The sequence below is a fragment of the Mesocricetus auratus genome, unplaced genomic scaffold, assembly GCF_017639785.1.
Source record: "Mesocricetus auratus isolate SY011 unplaced genomic scaffold, BCM_Maur_2.0 Super-Scaffold_100013, whole genome shotgun sequence".
Taxonomy (NCBI): Eukaryota; Metazoa; Chordata; class Mammalia; order Rodentia; family Cricetidae; genus Mesocricetus; species Mesocricetus auratus.
Window position 1 is genome coordinate 47,234,715 of NW_024429196.1, and position 14,272 is coordinate 47,248,986.

The 14,272-nt window shown below is 42.9% G+C and overlaps 1 protein-coding gene across 2 annotated transcripts in view; it reads left to right on the plus strand.

Moving 5' to 3' along the window:
• Kiaa0319 (KIAA0319 ortholog) overlaps positions 1-11,004 on the plus strand; it is a 62,644-nt gene extending 51,640 nt beyond the window's left edge. For both annotated transcript variants that reach the window (XM_040755733.1, XM_040755732.1), the window contains exons 18-21: positions 2,056-2,178; positions 3,966-4,056; positions 5,759-5,850; positions 9,702-11,004. In XM_040755733.1, coding sequence (XP_040611667.1) covers positions 2,056-2,178; positions 3,966-4,056; positions 5,759-5,850; positions 9,702-9,880 — 485 coding nt within the window. In that variant the 3' untranslated portion in view covers positions 9,881-11,004. The remainder of the gene's footprint in view (positions 1-2,055; positions 2,179-3,965; positions 4,057-5,758; positions 5,851-9,701) is intronic.
• The last annotated feature ends 3,268 nt before the right edge of the window (positions 11,005-14,272 follow it).

Here is a 14,272-nt window from a genome sequence, read left to right on the forward strand (position 1 = left end):
AACACTGTTGTGGTTGAATGCAAAATGTCCCCCATAGTGTCTTTGAACACTGTTTGGAAGATTATGGAACTCTTAGGAAGTGAGGCTTTGCTAAGGGAGGGGCCCTTTGGGGGCAGGTTTTGGGTTTTCTAGCACAGTCTACTCTGGTAATCCTACCACCAACTGGTCTCCCTGCTTCCTCCCACTCTCCCCCATCTACCCTCCACAGAAACATCAATGGTATCTTATACAGGTGTTTTCCTTTCAACACCCGCACCCCCAAGGGACTCACATTTGCCGACTACTCTTGTCTTGGGAGGAAACTGGAGAACAGCAGTGTCATACATCATTGTTTCAAAAATTTCTTCTGCCAGTTTAAGCTTATATGTGTCTTCCAGTTTTTAGCTCTGCATGTCCCTTTAGAATATCAAACTGATTCATAGTTCCATAGTCCTGTCTTCATCATGAGTAAATGTTAATGGATCAGTCATCTCAGTTAACAGAATATGATAATGTTTGCACAAATTTAATTTGTTCCAGATATGTGTTAGTCTGAAATTGATATTGTTAGGTGAATTGTTGGTCTACTTTCTAATTCGTAACATGGAGTAACTTGGTAACTTGATTTTTTTTTGAAGTAGAATCTTTTGTTTTTCTAAGAGCTCAAAGGAGTGATTTATTTATTGTAGAAAATCTGAATGATCTCAAAAGGGACAAAGAAGAAGACAATCCTCTTGTTTGTAGAGTTTAGAATTCCCATTTTCCAAATATAACTTTATCACTATTTCTTCCAAGTTGCTCCATCTTTAGGAAACACAATGCAATCATGATGATTTGATGTTTTTAGCATGTTTATGTGTGGGTGTGTAGTTGTATGTTGCTGGGGAGTCAATCTAGAGTCTTATACATGATAGGCAAAGTGCTCTACCACTGAGTTACATCATAGCTCTTGTAATGTGTCTTTAAGTGTTAAGTCATACTATTATTATTTCCCCAAATCCTTTAGAATTTCTTTTCCATGAGGTATTCATGGCTGCTTGGTTTTCCTCCTTGGATGTGTGGTGTAATCACACAACTACTCTTCTGCCTGTGGACTGTAGGAATGGTTTTAAATAGTGTTACAATAAAGACAAACTGCTGTGCACTTCCAATTATTTCCATTGCGCATGTTCTTACAGATTATTGTTTTGTAAAAACTAAGGCTCTTTCTATGATATGGATTGACTTTTCCATATATTTGCTTCCTAATGAGCTGTTGTATGGTGAGAGTTTATGCTACTGTTGTGGTGATGGTGATGAGGGTTGAGACAGGGTCTTAACATGTTGTCCTGGCTGTCCTAGTGATGGCTGTGTAGCTGAGGCTGGCTTCTTCCTGCTTCAGCCTCCTGAGTGCTAGGATTTTAGGTACTTGGCTCATAAGAAATCTTTTGTTTTGTTTTGTTTTTTCAAGATGGGGTTTCTCTGTGTAGCCCTGGCTGTCCTGGAACTCACTTTGTAAGATCAGGTGTCTTAGGGTTTCTATTGCTATGAAGAAACACCACAACCATGATAACTCTTACAAAGGAAAACACTTCATTGAGGTGGATGCTAAACAGTTCAAAGACTCAGACCATTATTGTCATGGCAGGGAGCATGGCCGCTGGGAGTATGGCAGTGTGCAGGTAGTCTTGGTGCTGGAGAGGGAATGGAGAGTTCTTATATCTTGACCAACAGGCAACAGAAAGTGATCTGAGACAATGGACATGGTTTGAGCATATATGAGATCTCAAAGCCTACCTCCACAGTGACAGACTTCCACCAACAAGACCACACCTACTCCAACAAGGCCACACCTCCTAATAATGTCACTTCCTTTGGGGGCCATTTTCTTTCAAAACACAATACCAGGCTGGCTTTGAATGCAGAGATTCACCTGCCTCTGGCTCCTGAGTACAGGGATTAAAGGTGTGTGCCAGCATGCTCAGCTTCTTAAGAGACTTTATTTTACACATTTGTTCTGGGCTTCCACTATGGAAGGGGAAAACTGGGGACATCCTTTTGTCCATGATGAGCTCATCTCTGCACCCCTTTTTACAGGATGCCTTCTCAAGTGTTCAGGTCATGGCCATTGTGACCCCATCACAAAACGCTGCATTTGCTCCCAGCTGTGGATGGAGAACCTCATACAGCATTATATGTGGGACGGGGAAAGCAACTGTGGTGAGTGTGCGTGCGTATGAGCCGGGGGCTTCTGGTGCTGTTCTTGAAGACACTCCTCTTTTCCCGGCTTAGCATCTAGAACCATCCAACCCCATTCTTATCAGAAGCCAAGTGAACCAACTCACTTGATTGTACATTAAAACCTGTCCCAGTCTGTCTCCAGAAATTTATCTGGAAAAACCTCCTGAGAGATAGATTTGGCAAGGCAGTGCTAAGAAATAACTGCTTTGATATTTTCACCCCATATTGTATATGCCATGGCATAAGATGTTGGGACCTTATGATAACACACCCACTACTGGAATAATACAAAATAGGAAATGTGGCCTATTCTGCTAGGAGTTAGCCCAAGCAGGTACCAGTCACAAAAATCACACTCTTGCCCCACAGCCCAATCTCTTTGGAGACACACACACACACACACACCACACACACACACTATATATATATTATAAACTATATAGTAAGTATATATAATAAATTTATTATATAATTTATTATAGAGCTCAATCTTTCTCTGACTCTGATTTTTCTACCTTGAACTCTTGATCTTTCTATTTCCACTTTCTGAGTTCTGGGATTACATATCTGAGTTACCATACTCAGCTAGAATTTTAATGGCAGTTTATTCCTAAGAATAAATTTGCCATCCTGGGATCCAGATGGATATAAATGTCAGAAAAATGTTAAGAGCTGCCTGACATGTTGTGTTCTTTAACTCTACACAAACATCAGAAATGAGCAAGCTTCAGGCCACTATTCTAGGGAGATGGCATGATATTTAATCAGGTTAAGCACGAGTCTCTGTCCCATTGGTGGTTTCGTTGTTTGTTTTTGGTTTTGTTTTGTTTTGTTTTGTTGAGACAGGGTCTCTCTATGTTGCCCTTGCTGTCCTGGAACTCTTTATGTAGACCAGAATTATCTTGAACTCAAAGAGATCTGCCTACCTCTGCTTTCCAAGTGCTGGATTAAAACCATGTGCCACTGTCTTGGGCACCCATTGGCTTTTTACCTTAAAGTTATTACTGCAAAGCTTAGGATGTAGAAGGAATAAAGAGTAGTTTCCAAATTAACCTCTAGGCCTGATAGGTATCTTCATGCCACAGGCAACATGCAGACCTTTGTCTTGCTTTATGAAGACCATGCCACAGGTCTGGGGATATAGCTTAGTAGGTAGAATGCTTGTCTAGCACACTCAAAACTCTATCTCCAGCACTACATAAAACCAGGTGTTGAGTGCATATCCATAATCCCAGCCCTGGGGATATAGAAGAGGAGGGTCAGAAGTTCAAGATCATCCTTGGCTATGTAGTGAATTCAAGATCAAGCCTTGGTTACATGAGAGCCTGTCTCAAAAAGATGGAGGAGGAGGAGGAAGAGGAGGAGGGAGAAGAAGAAAAATACCATACAGTCCTTTTTGGGAGAAAGGTTATGTATGATTCTTGGGGTTCTGGAATATCAATATTTCCTATATTTATATGTGGGATACATAGTTGCTTCACTGATTCACTTCAGTTACTTTGGATTTTCTGCTCTCAAGTTAGTCTGAGCTGTGTGCCAGTAGTCCCTGAGTTATGTGACTCATGAGGTCCCTCAACCAAATAGACAAAGCCATTAGTCTTTTGTTTCAATTTGCATGGCACCTGGCTAGGCTCTGTTTCCTGCCCCACGTAGTGCTCCCAGCATCACAACTGGCCTCTGCTCAGATAGATTCATTGTGAGTTGTCAGAGCAAAGCTGATTAGCAAACGGTTTATCACTGCACACTCTGGTCTTCTTGTTTTGCAGAGTGGAGTGTATTCTACGTGGCAGCCTTAGCATTGACCCTGACAGTGCTAACTGGAGCTGCATCTTGGCTGTGCATCTGCTGCTGCAGGAGGTACCTAATGTGCTTGTCAATTGTGAGAAAAGAAGACCCTTTGCTGGGGTCATGGACAGCTTGCTTGCTTGGGTTTGTCTCATTGCTTCACTAACTGACAGCCAGCTTTTAAAACAAACTGGACTTCATGGGCTCGATATGATGCATTTTATACTTCTAGACATGTGCATCTAAGCTAATGGATCAGTACTGGAGGCAGCTTTTGCTCATTGACACTCTCTCTCACCTTCTAGCAAGGCCTGCAATTCTATATCAAACCATATATATAAATATATATACACACACACACAAATACACACATATAGTAGGAATTGAACTTAGTATCTTGCATGTACTAGATAGGTACTCAGTCCCTGAATCAAATCACTACCCCCAAATCTAATAGTAATCTCAGTTTCTCTAAATGTTCATCAGAGCAGTGCCCAAGTGGCCTTACATGCCTCAGCAGAGGAAGATATTCTAGAAATGTGTGGGTCTAATTTGTAGACTTGGTTATATGAAGCAACAATTGGATCAGTCTGAATCCTTTAGCCACCTAAAACTTGAAGAGAGGCAGTGGTGCACCCAAGGGAACTTTTGATTTAGATTTCTCCTCTTATTTTTCCCCCAAAGGAAATGATTGCTGAGAAGCCCCTGGGCTGCCTCATTGCAAGAGTCTCCTGGAACCCCATGCTCAGCTCTCATGAAGAGATTGTGAGGAAAGATATTACTAGACCTCAGAGAGAGTAGTAGGCTCATTTTCCTTTATGAGACACCCTGTTGTCTACAGATTTGCTGTTTCCATAAGTCACTCTTAATTTATTTGAGTTTTGCTTATGATTGCATTCCCAGCAGTGGGCATGGCAGGAGAGCCAAGACATTAGAAAGAGGCCCAAACTCATTAAGTCCTCAGAACCACCTGGGGAAAGTTTCCTCTACTGAATGTGGCTTTAAACACCCTACATCTCAGGGTTGGGTATGACAAGGGCGTGGTGCTGACCTGGAACATCTACTCAGCATTTGCCATTTTGATTCAGTGATGGCTCTAACTGGAGTGTTGTGTTTGGCTCTCCCAACAACCACAGGAGAAAGGGACTCTTCTGTATTTAAGATTTATTTATTTATTATGTATATAACATTCTGCCTCCATGTATTCCTGCACACCAGAAGAGGGTGCCAAATCTCATTATAGATGGTTTTGAGCCACCATGTGGTTGCTGGGAATTGAACTCAGGACCTCTGGAAGAGCAGTCAGTACTCTTAACCTTTGAGCCATCTCTCCAGCCCTTAAATAATGTTATCAAATTCTCCAGCTAGCAAGCACTAAAGTGAGAGTAAGAAACCCTTGCTCTTAGTGACATGATCAGAACAAGGTGACTGCCTTAGTGTAAGTGTGGTGGTTTGTCTGTTTTGGGACAGTGTCTCACTATGTTGCCCTGCCTCTGGGACTTGATATGTAGACCAGGCTGGCCCCAAACTCATGGAGATCTGTCTGCCTCTGCTCTCTGAATTTAGTGTAGTTTTAATGAATGTTTTCGATTCGTGCTATGCGCCTTAACATGAGACACAAGGGATCAGCCAGTTTTATGTCTTGTTGGAAAAATGAAAGAGTTATTTCTAAGAAAATTGTAGGGTTTCACTGTCTTATCACTTCTTTAGTTAGGTGGAGGATCCCAGGTTCCATTCCGAGCATTTGAGCTGGGCATTTTGTTGTTTCTTTCAGACGGAAAAGGACTAAGATAAGGAAGAAAACAAAGTACACCATCCTAGACAATATGGATGAACAGGAAAGAATGGAACTGAGGCCCAAATACGGTAAGACAATATCGCGATGCTTTCCAACACCTTATGTAGGCATTGGCCAGAACGTTAAGTTGGATGAAATGGAGTCAACAGTTCAATTAGGCCAGAAGAGCAAGCCTGGGAATCTGCAAGGAAAGACAAACAACCTCAACTCTGTGGGCAGGCAGGCTGCTAATGGTAGCTGTATTAGAAATTTAATGAAAAATTCACAGGTGCTCTGAGACATTAATGGGTGAGGGATTGCAAGTACTTACTGAAGGTTGAGCCTCTGCCAAGTGACCCCAGGGCCAAGACTTCTCTTCCATCAAGGTGTCCCCAGTGCCTGGTTCTTTTCTACTCTGGGTTAGAAGGAGGTGGAGTGTATGACCCACCAGGCACTTTTACCCTGGCTTATCTCTGATAGCTGTTTCCTTTACATCTGGCCAGAGATGGAGCAGCAGGATATCCAGCCTTTAAAAAGAACCATTTCCCATAAGCTCAGTCAGTTGAGGTATTTACAGAAATTTGTCTTCTCAAAGTGTATTAACCCTTATGCTCAGGACACCCCCGCCCACTTCAGTTAATCTTTGGATGTTCACATATTAACCATCACTTAATGTGCTTTTTCTGCCATTCTGAGGCTGCTCAGTGTTGATTCTATGGCTTTTCCATACTTCCGAATTCGTAGATAACTTAATTCTTTCTCTTTGCTTGTTTATTTGTTGTGGTTTGGTTGGTTTTTCTGTGTAGCAGTCCTGGAACTCACTCTGTAGACCATGTTAGCCTCAAACTCACAGAGATCTGCCTGCCTCTTCCTCCCTAGTGCTGGACTTAAAGGCATGCGCCACCAAGTTCTGCACATATAGAGAGGTGTGATCATCTTCAAAGTTGTGAGACCCAAAATGTTGTCAACAGGGATGAAGTCTGATACCATCATAAAGAAGAATCCTTGTCATGAAGAACAAGGACAACACCTCTAGTAGTTAGGGAGTGTGAAATGGCTGACTGCATGTGGAGAGTGCCATTAAGTTGTCCTGACCAAATACTTGACGAGCAGTAACTCAAGACAGGAAGTGACTTGGACCAGCAGGTCATTCTTCAGTGAAAGGATGTTAAGGGTGATGGCCAGAGGATGAAACAACAAAGAGGGTAGGAAGGCCAGGGTCAGTAGATGTTGCATGAGTTATATCTTATGCCCACCAAGCATGTAAGAAATGTAGCATCTTACAGTTTTTCTGAAAGGAAAAATGTGACAGTGTCAGCAAAAACTATCCTACAAAGGGGAAAAGTTGGCAGGAAGCTAATCAAATGTTGTTGCATGAGGAGAATACAAGTATCTCAAGTGCATCATAGACCTAGCATACAGTAAGTATCCTTGGGACTAACAACCATAGCCCCTTAGTGTAGGAAGAGCTGAGTTTTCAGGATGAAGCTATAGCTTCCTCAAAGCCCTGGCCTTGGGCCATTACTGGCTCTGCCAAGCATATTTCAGACAAGGAACTAAATTCTTTCTCCACACATTGGTACCTCAGGGAAAACCTTGGATTGGCTTGGCCCCCGGCTGGGAAGGGATCATCCTGGTTATGTGTTTGAGCATACAGTCCATCTTGGCGGGGAAGGCCTGGTGACTATAGCAATGGGAGCCTGGAGCTCCTTGCTCACATCCATGTGAATCTAGGGATGCCAACCCTCAGTTGTTTTCTCTTTGTTCTCTTTCATTCAGCCCAAGACCACAGAGCACATGATGGTATAGGCCACATTCAGGACAGATCGTCCCTAGCCAGTTGACACTCTCTGGAAGAGTTCTCAGAGTCACACACAGAGGTGTCCCTCACTAGTGCCTTAAGCAGTGTTTACTTGACAATGGAAGATATACAATCCTGAGAGGCCCTGGCAGGACTTCACAGGGAATGCCAACAGTAGCTGCACATTACCGAGTGTCCACTGTTTGTGTTGCAGAGCTGAATGCCAAAGGTGCTATACAAGGGCCTTATCCCTAAGAGATTGAGGTGCCTAGGGTTGGTTGTCTCCCAACATCTCCTTGATTCACACTCACCTTCTGACAAACCCTTCCTGTTCACAGAAGCCCATCATTCTTACCATGGCTTGGAACTTGGCCTAAGGTGGTCCCACATGCCTGCCACCCCATACTGTCCAGCATCTTTCCATACTCCCCATCATTATCTTCAGTACCTGACTCAGATCTTTATAACCCTACCTCTAAACTCATTAGTAGCGTTCTTAGTTAACACCGGTCTTTTGCCTGTTTGATTCCACCCCCTGTGAGGCAAGTCCTATGATTACCCCCATTTTATAGGAGAGGGTACTAAGACAAAGAGAAGTGTAGCTGCTGGTCCAAGGAGCACGACCTGGGCCAGGCTGTCAGCCTCAGAGCTGAGCTCTGTTCTTCTGCATGGCCCACCACTGTCTAAGTCTATTCTGACTTCTATAACAGAGTAAAAGAGGACAGTGACTTTTAAACCGCAGGTGTTTATTTGTCAGAGGTCTAGAGTTAGATATCCAAGGTCAGGGTAGAGATTCAATCTGGTGAGGGCCACTTCCCACAGGGCAAGCACTTTCTCCCGGTATTCTGGGAGTGGCACGGTAGCTATCTGGTCTCTGGTCTCTGTGACTTTTCTGCGTCTCTGCCCCTCTCTCATTGGGGATAGAACTGAGGGGTTTGCAGCATATGCTAGAAAGGCACGCCACTACTGTGTGACGTCAACAAGCCTTTCTTACGCTTCCTTTACAAATGTATATTATAAGGGTCCCAATTTTCTCCACAGGCCCTCTGCTCAGTAACATCATCTTGGAGTAGGTTTCAGTGGAAGAATTTGGGAGGAGCCTTGGTCAGACCACAGAATTCTCTTAAGTTCGCAGCAGACTCCCAGTGCTTCCTCCCTTCCTGTATACTGTGGCCTCCGCCCTTTGTGGCTTATGGCTTGCGCTTCTCGTTGAGCCCTGGCCTCTCTGGCTTCCTTGTTTCCTACTTGTCGTTTGCTCCATGTTTTATTTTTCCTGTGAGTTCTCCTGGATGCTTCTCAATGTTCTTATGCCCTCCTTCTGTCCTCCTACCTCCACATCCTTCTTTGTTCAAATCCATTCTATCCGGACCATCACAGAATAAAGCCCAGCTACCAGATGTTCTTATCCTCTTGTTTTGTGTAAGACTTTTATTTCTTAGATATTTTGAGTCATCATGTCAAGGATCTATATTTTAAATCCTTAGCTAGAAACTGTAAGTTAAAAAAAAATGAAAGCATCAGTGCTGGTAATTTGGCTCAGTGGGTAAAGGTGCATATCTCCAAGCCTGACAGTGTAGGCTCTATGCCTGAAGGTATTTGGAGAGAACTATCTCTCATTGTACCCTCTGGTCTCCACATACGTGCTGCATGCCCCCAAACCTTTATACTTTCATGTTAGACACTGTCAGTTGGTTGATATTGGGATTCATATCTTAATCCTCTTTTTTCATTTTGATCCGCCAGAAGTCAACTCATCTATCAAAAATATTTCAGGGGGTAAATGCAAAGTTCACAGTAGCATTTGTGTGTTCAGTGCTCGCTTTGTTTCAAAAGCAGGGTGAAGGGCTTCACAGGAACAGTTTCATTCAGTCCTCACCACAAACCCACGACTGAGAGCTTTGTCACATTTCAACAGATGAGAAGAGGTTAGATGCCTTGTCCAGGGTCTCAAAGCTGGTGTCAAAGCTAGAGCTCAAGTTCAGGGGTAACAGCCAAAGCCTCCATCATTCCAACCTACCTGCCCTGTAGGTGACTGCTTTGAAGGCTCAGACGGCAAGTCACAGGCCTCCCAGGAACACAGCCAAAAGGGTGGCTGAGGGGAAGCCATCCTGTCTTCATGCTCTTCCTGTTTCTCCCCAGGTATCAAGCACCGGAGCACGGAGCACAACTCTAGCCTGATGGTGTCAGAGTCTGAGTTTGAAAGTGACCAGGACACACTCTTCAGCCGAGAGAGGATGGAGAGAGGGATCCTGAAGGGTTCCCTGAATGGCTCTGCCAGAAACGGAGATTCCTTCAGTTACTGCGCAAAAGACAGATAATGGGCTGTGTGTGGAGGGACCTCTTGGGTTTGTGACTCACCAGACAGTGGGAGTTTAAACACAAACCTGACTCCTGCTCGGCACAGCACGTTATTAACCCTTCGAAGGGGCCTTGTTCTATGCTCCACATATTTATTAAAAGACCCGGTTCTTGGAATTCTCAAGACAAAACAAAATACTGCTTATTCAACGGACGCTCATTAGCAGAGAAAGGGAGCACATAAAACTTCTGCAGAGTGTACTGAAGAGAGTTTTGTGTCTCTGTAATGCCCATAGTGAAATAAAGGCTAACACTTGTTTCTATTTGTGGGAAAGACAAGGTAAGGAGGGTTGATTTTTCTGTAGAAGCTGTGACAGGAAGCATTTAAGAAAAACCTTCCAGAGGTGGCTTCTCAGAGGGCCCGCAGGGTCAGCTTGCCGTTCATCCAAGAGGCAGGAGCCATCTGTGTGCAGAGGCTTCCTGTGTTGACCGTGATGCTGGTGATGTAGCCAACTGCCGGCGAGGCTAGAAGTTAGGAAGAATCAGAATCTAAAGACAGGAGGTAATAGAGATGGAAGGGGGCTAAGGACTTGTAGGTTGAACGTGGAAGGTAGCCTTTAATAGTCTTCTCTTTCCATCTTCCTCATTTCTTCTCATTCTCCCTCTCTCTTAAGAAAAGGAAACCATGGTGGGGCTTCTTTCAGTCCTGGTGGACATTAAAACTGACTGCTTATTCCCTTGAAATCTTATTATGTTGTACCTTAGCACTGCCATAGGGTAGGGGAAAGACTCAGTAACTGCCGGCATATTAGAGAACTCCGAAATACATTCTCAATGAAGGGAGTGTACTCATCATGCTCTGAGCTCCTATAAAGACTTTCCATGGAAATAATGGGACAGAAAGTTCACTATTTATACTTAAAAGTATATGGAAGGCACTGGAGAAATGGCTATATTTACAACCACTCACTGCTCTTGCAGAAGATGGTGGTTCAGTCCCTAGCACTCACATGGTGGCTTACAACTGTCCATAACACCAGTTTGGGGGGGGGGGCAGAGTCCTCTTCTGGTCTCTAGCAGCAGCAGGAATGTACAGAGTTCATATATGTAGGCAAAATAATGTAAAATAAACATATTTAAAATAGAAAACTAAGTCTTATTTTAGTTCTTTACATAAAAAGGAATTAAACCATGTCCTCCCACATAGTGGCACCCCAGAGCAATGAACTGGAGTTAATTGCAGCCTGAGACACTGATAGACTTGTGGTATTGCCCAGTTGCCTGCAGCCCCAAGGCTGGTAGCCTTGGCAATGTCCTTGGCATTCAAAGAGAAGAGTCCAATACTGTGGTCCCAGGACCTGGGAAAGGAGAGCAAGGAGGAGCAGGAGTTCAATGCTAGCCTTGGCTATGCAGTAAGTTTGATGACAGCCTGGACCACATGAGACCCTATATTAAAGTGTGAAGAGCTGGAGAGATGACTCAGTAGTTAAGAGCATTGAATGTTCTTCCAGAGGACCTGGTTCAATTCCCAGCACCCACATGCCAGTTCACAATTATCTGTAACTCCAGTTACATGACAAAATAACAATACACATAAAAAATAATAATTTTTGCTGGGCGTTGGTGGAGCATGCCTTTAATCCCAGCAATTGGGAGGCAGAGGCAAGCGGATCTCTATGAGTTCAAGGCCAGCCTGATCTACAGAGCGAGTTCCAGGACAGCTTCCAAAACAATACAGAGAAACCCTGTCTCAAACCCCCCCAAAAAAAGGAGGGGGGAGGGAGAATTAGAACCACAACTTAAATTTTAGTTAATTGTTTGTTTCTGGAATTTTCTATTTCTGAAGTATAGGTAACAGTTTAAAAAAAGAAAGATGCCATGTGTCCACTATATTATACTTTACTGGGGAAATGGTCAAATTAGAATGTGTAGGAATGTACTTTTATTTTAAAAGTGATTTCTTTGTTTATGCCTATACATCCTAGTTCAGTATTATCTAGATTGTTAGAGGAAAAGTAATTTTTTAACACCAGTGTTTAGTTTCACGAACAGAATCTTCTCTGTCCTTAGCCCAGTGCGATGCTATTTTTTTGTGGGGAACTGGACATTCCTGGCATGGAGAATGTGGCTCAAGTTAGAACAACAGAGTGCAGTAGTGAAGCCTGTGACTACTGCTTTATGTGTGTATAAACATGCATAGTGTATTCATTGCTCATAATTAGTTGACCTGTACAATTAATCTTGAAAGGGGATATTCCTGTGTCATAGATGCTCACTCAAGGCCCATGGAGCATCAGTGCTTTTCCCAGGGTCACAGCTGAGCATATTTAAAGCACCTCAAAGACATGAAGCAGGGAGCAGCAGTCATTTGTGATCCTAGCACTTGGAAGGTGGGGAAAGGAAGATCAAGAGTTCGAGATCACCATCCAAGGCTTCATATGGTATTCAAGGCCAGCCGGGACTACAGATCTACCTGTCTAGAGCAAGCATCCAGTGAAGTAAGAAAATGGTGACCAAGTTCCCATGGATTCTGAGTCTTGATCTTATTCTTTTCAATGTATTATTTTCCACACATTTGACAAGGTGTTGATTCTTGTGTAATACTATTAAATACAAGTGCTGACCTAAAGAAAAGCATTCCCATTTTCTCTAGTATTTACTTTGAAGGAGAAATACATTTTCCTTATGCTTCCATGTAGAGAGATTTCCCTGAGATGGGTCAGAAAACTGACATGTTTTCTCATGTTGCATGTGCTAAAAAAGGATGGGTTTTTATGTTTTTACTGTTACCTTTTCTCTTTCTTCCTTAGTATTGGTGATAGAAGCCATGTGTCTGTCTAGTGCATGCTAGGCAGGCACTTTACCACTGAGTTATATCCCCAGCCCTAGGTTTTGTGTTTCAGATGGCCGCCTTTTGTATAAATTTCAAATGTGTATCTATAAATAGGTTTTTGGAGCATGATCATATTCATTCATTCATTTATGTGTGAATTCTATGGCAGCTCTTATTCTACAAAAAGTTTTTTTTTTTTGTTTTTGTGTTTTGTTTTTGTTTTTTTTGGAGACAGGTTTCTCTGTATTTCTTTGGAGGCTGTCCTGGAACTCACTCTGTAGACCAGGCTGGCCTCGAACTCACAGAGATCCGCCTGCCTCTGCCTCCTAAGTGCTAGGATTAAAGGCGTATGCCATCAAAGCCCGGCTTACAAAAAAGTTTTAAAGAAACTGTAATTGAAATTGTCTGCAAAGACTAAAACACTTATCCAGGTATGGTGATGCACTCCTTTGATGAGGCAGAGGTATGCAGATCTCTGTGAGTTCAAGGCCAACCTGGTCTACAGAGTAAGTTCCAGGACACCAAGGCTGCATAGAAAGCCTGTCACAGAACAAAACCAAAAATGAACAAAGATTAAAACACTTGTTATCTGGACCTGTACTAGGAAAACAAACACAATTTCTGAAGACCAGAGGACCAAATACTCCTGAGGCCAGTCAGGCGGCTTGAACTGACCATTCAGCTCAGCAGGTTTCTCTCTGGGTGTTAAAGGACAGTCTCAACCCTGCTCGCAAGGAAGACTGTAAGTGGCAGCGAGAAGAGTAGATTCAGTCAGTGGTCTTCAGCTACAGTTGGCTTTTGTTTTTGTTTTTTCTTTTTTGATAATGTAGTCCTGGCTGTCCTGTAATTTATGAAAAGATAGGTCTCCCTAGTGCTTCGATTAAAGGTTTGTGCCACCATGCACAGCTCTGACTTACTATTTGTCAAAAATAAAGCCAATTTAGGACTGGGAATACAGCTCAGTAAAAGTGCTTATCTAGTGTGTATGGGATCTTAAATTCAATTCAGGCACTGGGGGAAGAAAGTCAAAAATTTAAAAAGTATATTGAGGTGTAATTCACTTAGAATAAATTGCATATACCAAATACAGTTTGGTAGAGAGATTTTTGATGTATGACCATCTCTGTAATCAAGCTAATAGGTATGTCACCCCAAAAGATTGTGTGACCCTTCATAGACACACCTTCCTTTGACCCTCACTACCAATGCCCTTGGTTTTTCTAGTTTTTTGAATTATTCTGCATGAATTAATTTTTGAACTTCTTCTGCCAAGAAGCTGTCTCCAAGTTGTTTACATCAACCACTCTATTAGCAATTTTTGGGGGGGGGGTAAACTGTGGCGGTCCTGTTCTGAGACTAAACTGCTACATTAGGTATACAAATTAAGTCTCTTTGATCATCCACGTCTTGTAAAAATTCTGTATTTTACTGACTTTTCTAAACGTATATGAGTTAAATATGCATCAGCTCAACAACAATGACCTTTGGATATAAAATGTCCCCGAAAGTCTAGTGTGTGGAAGGCTTAATCCCCAGACCCTACTACTGTGGTTAGACCCTGGAATCTGTAAGAGGCGGG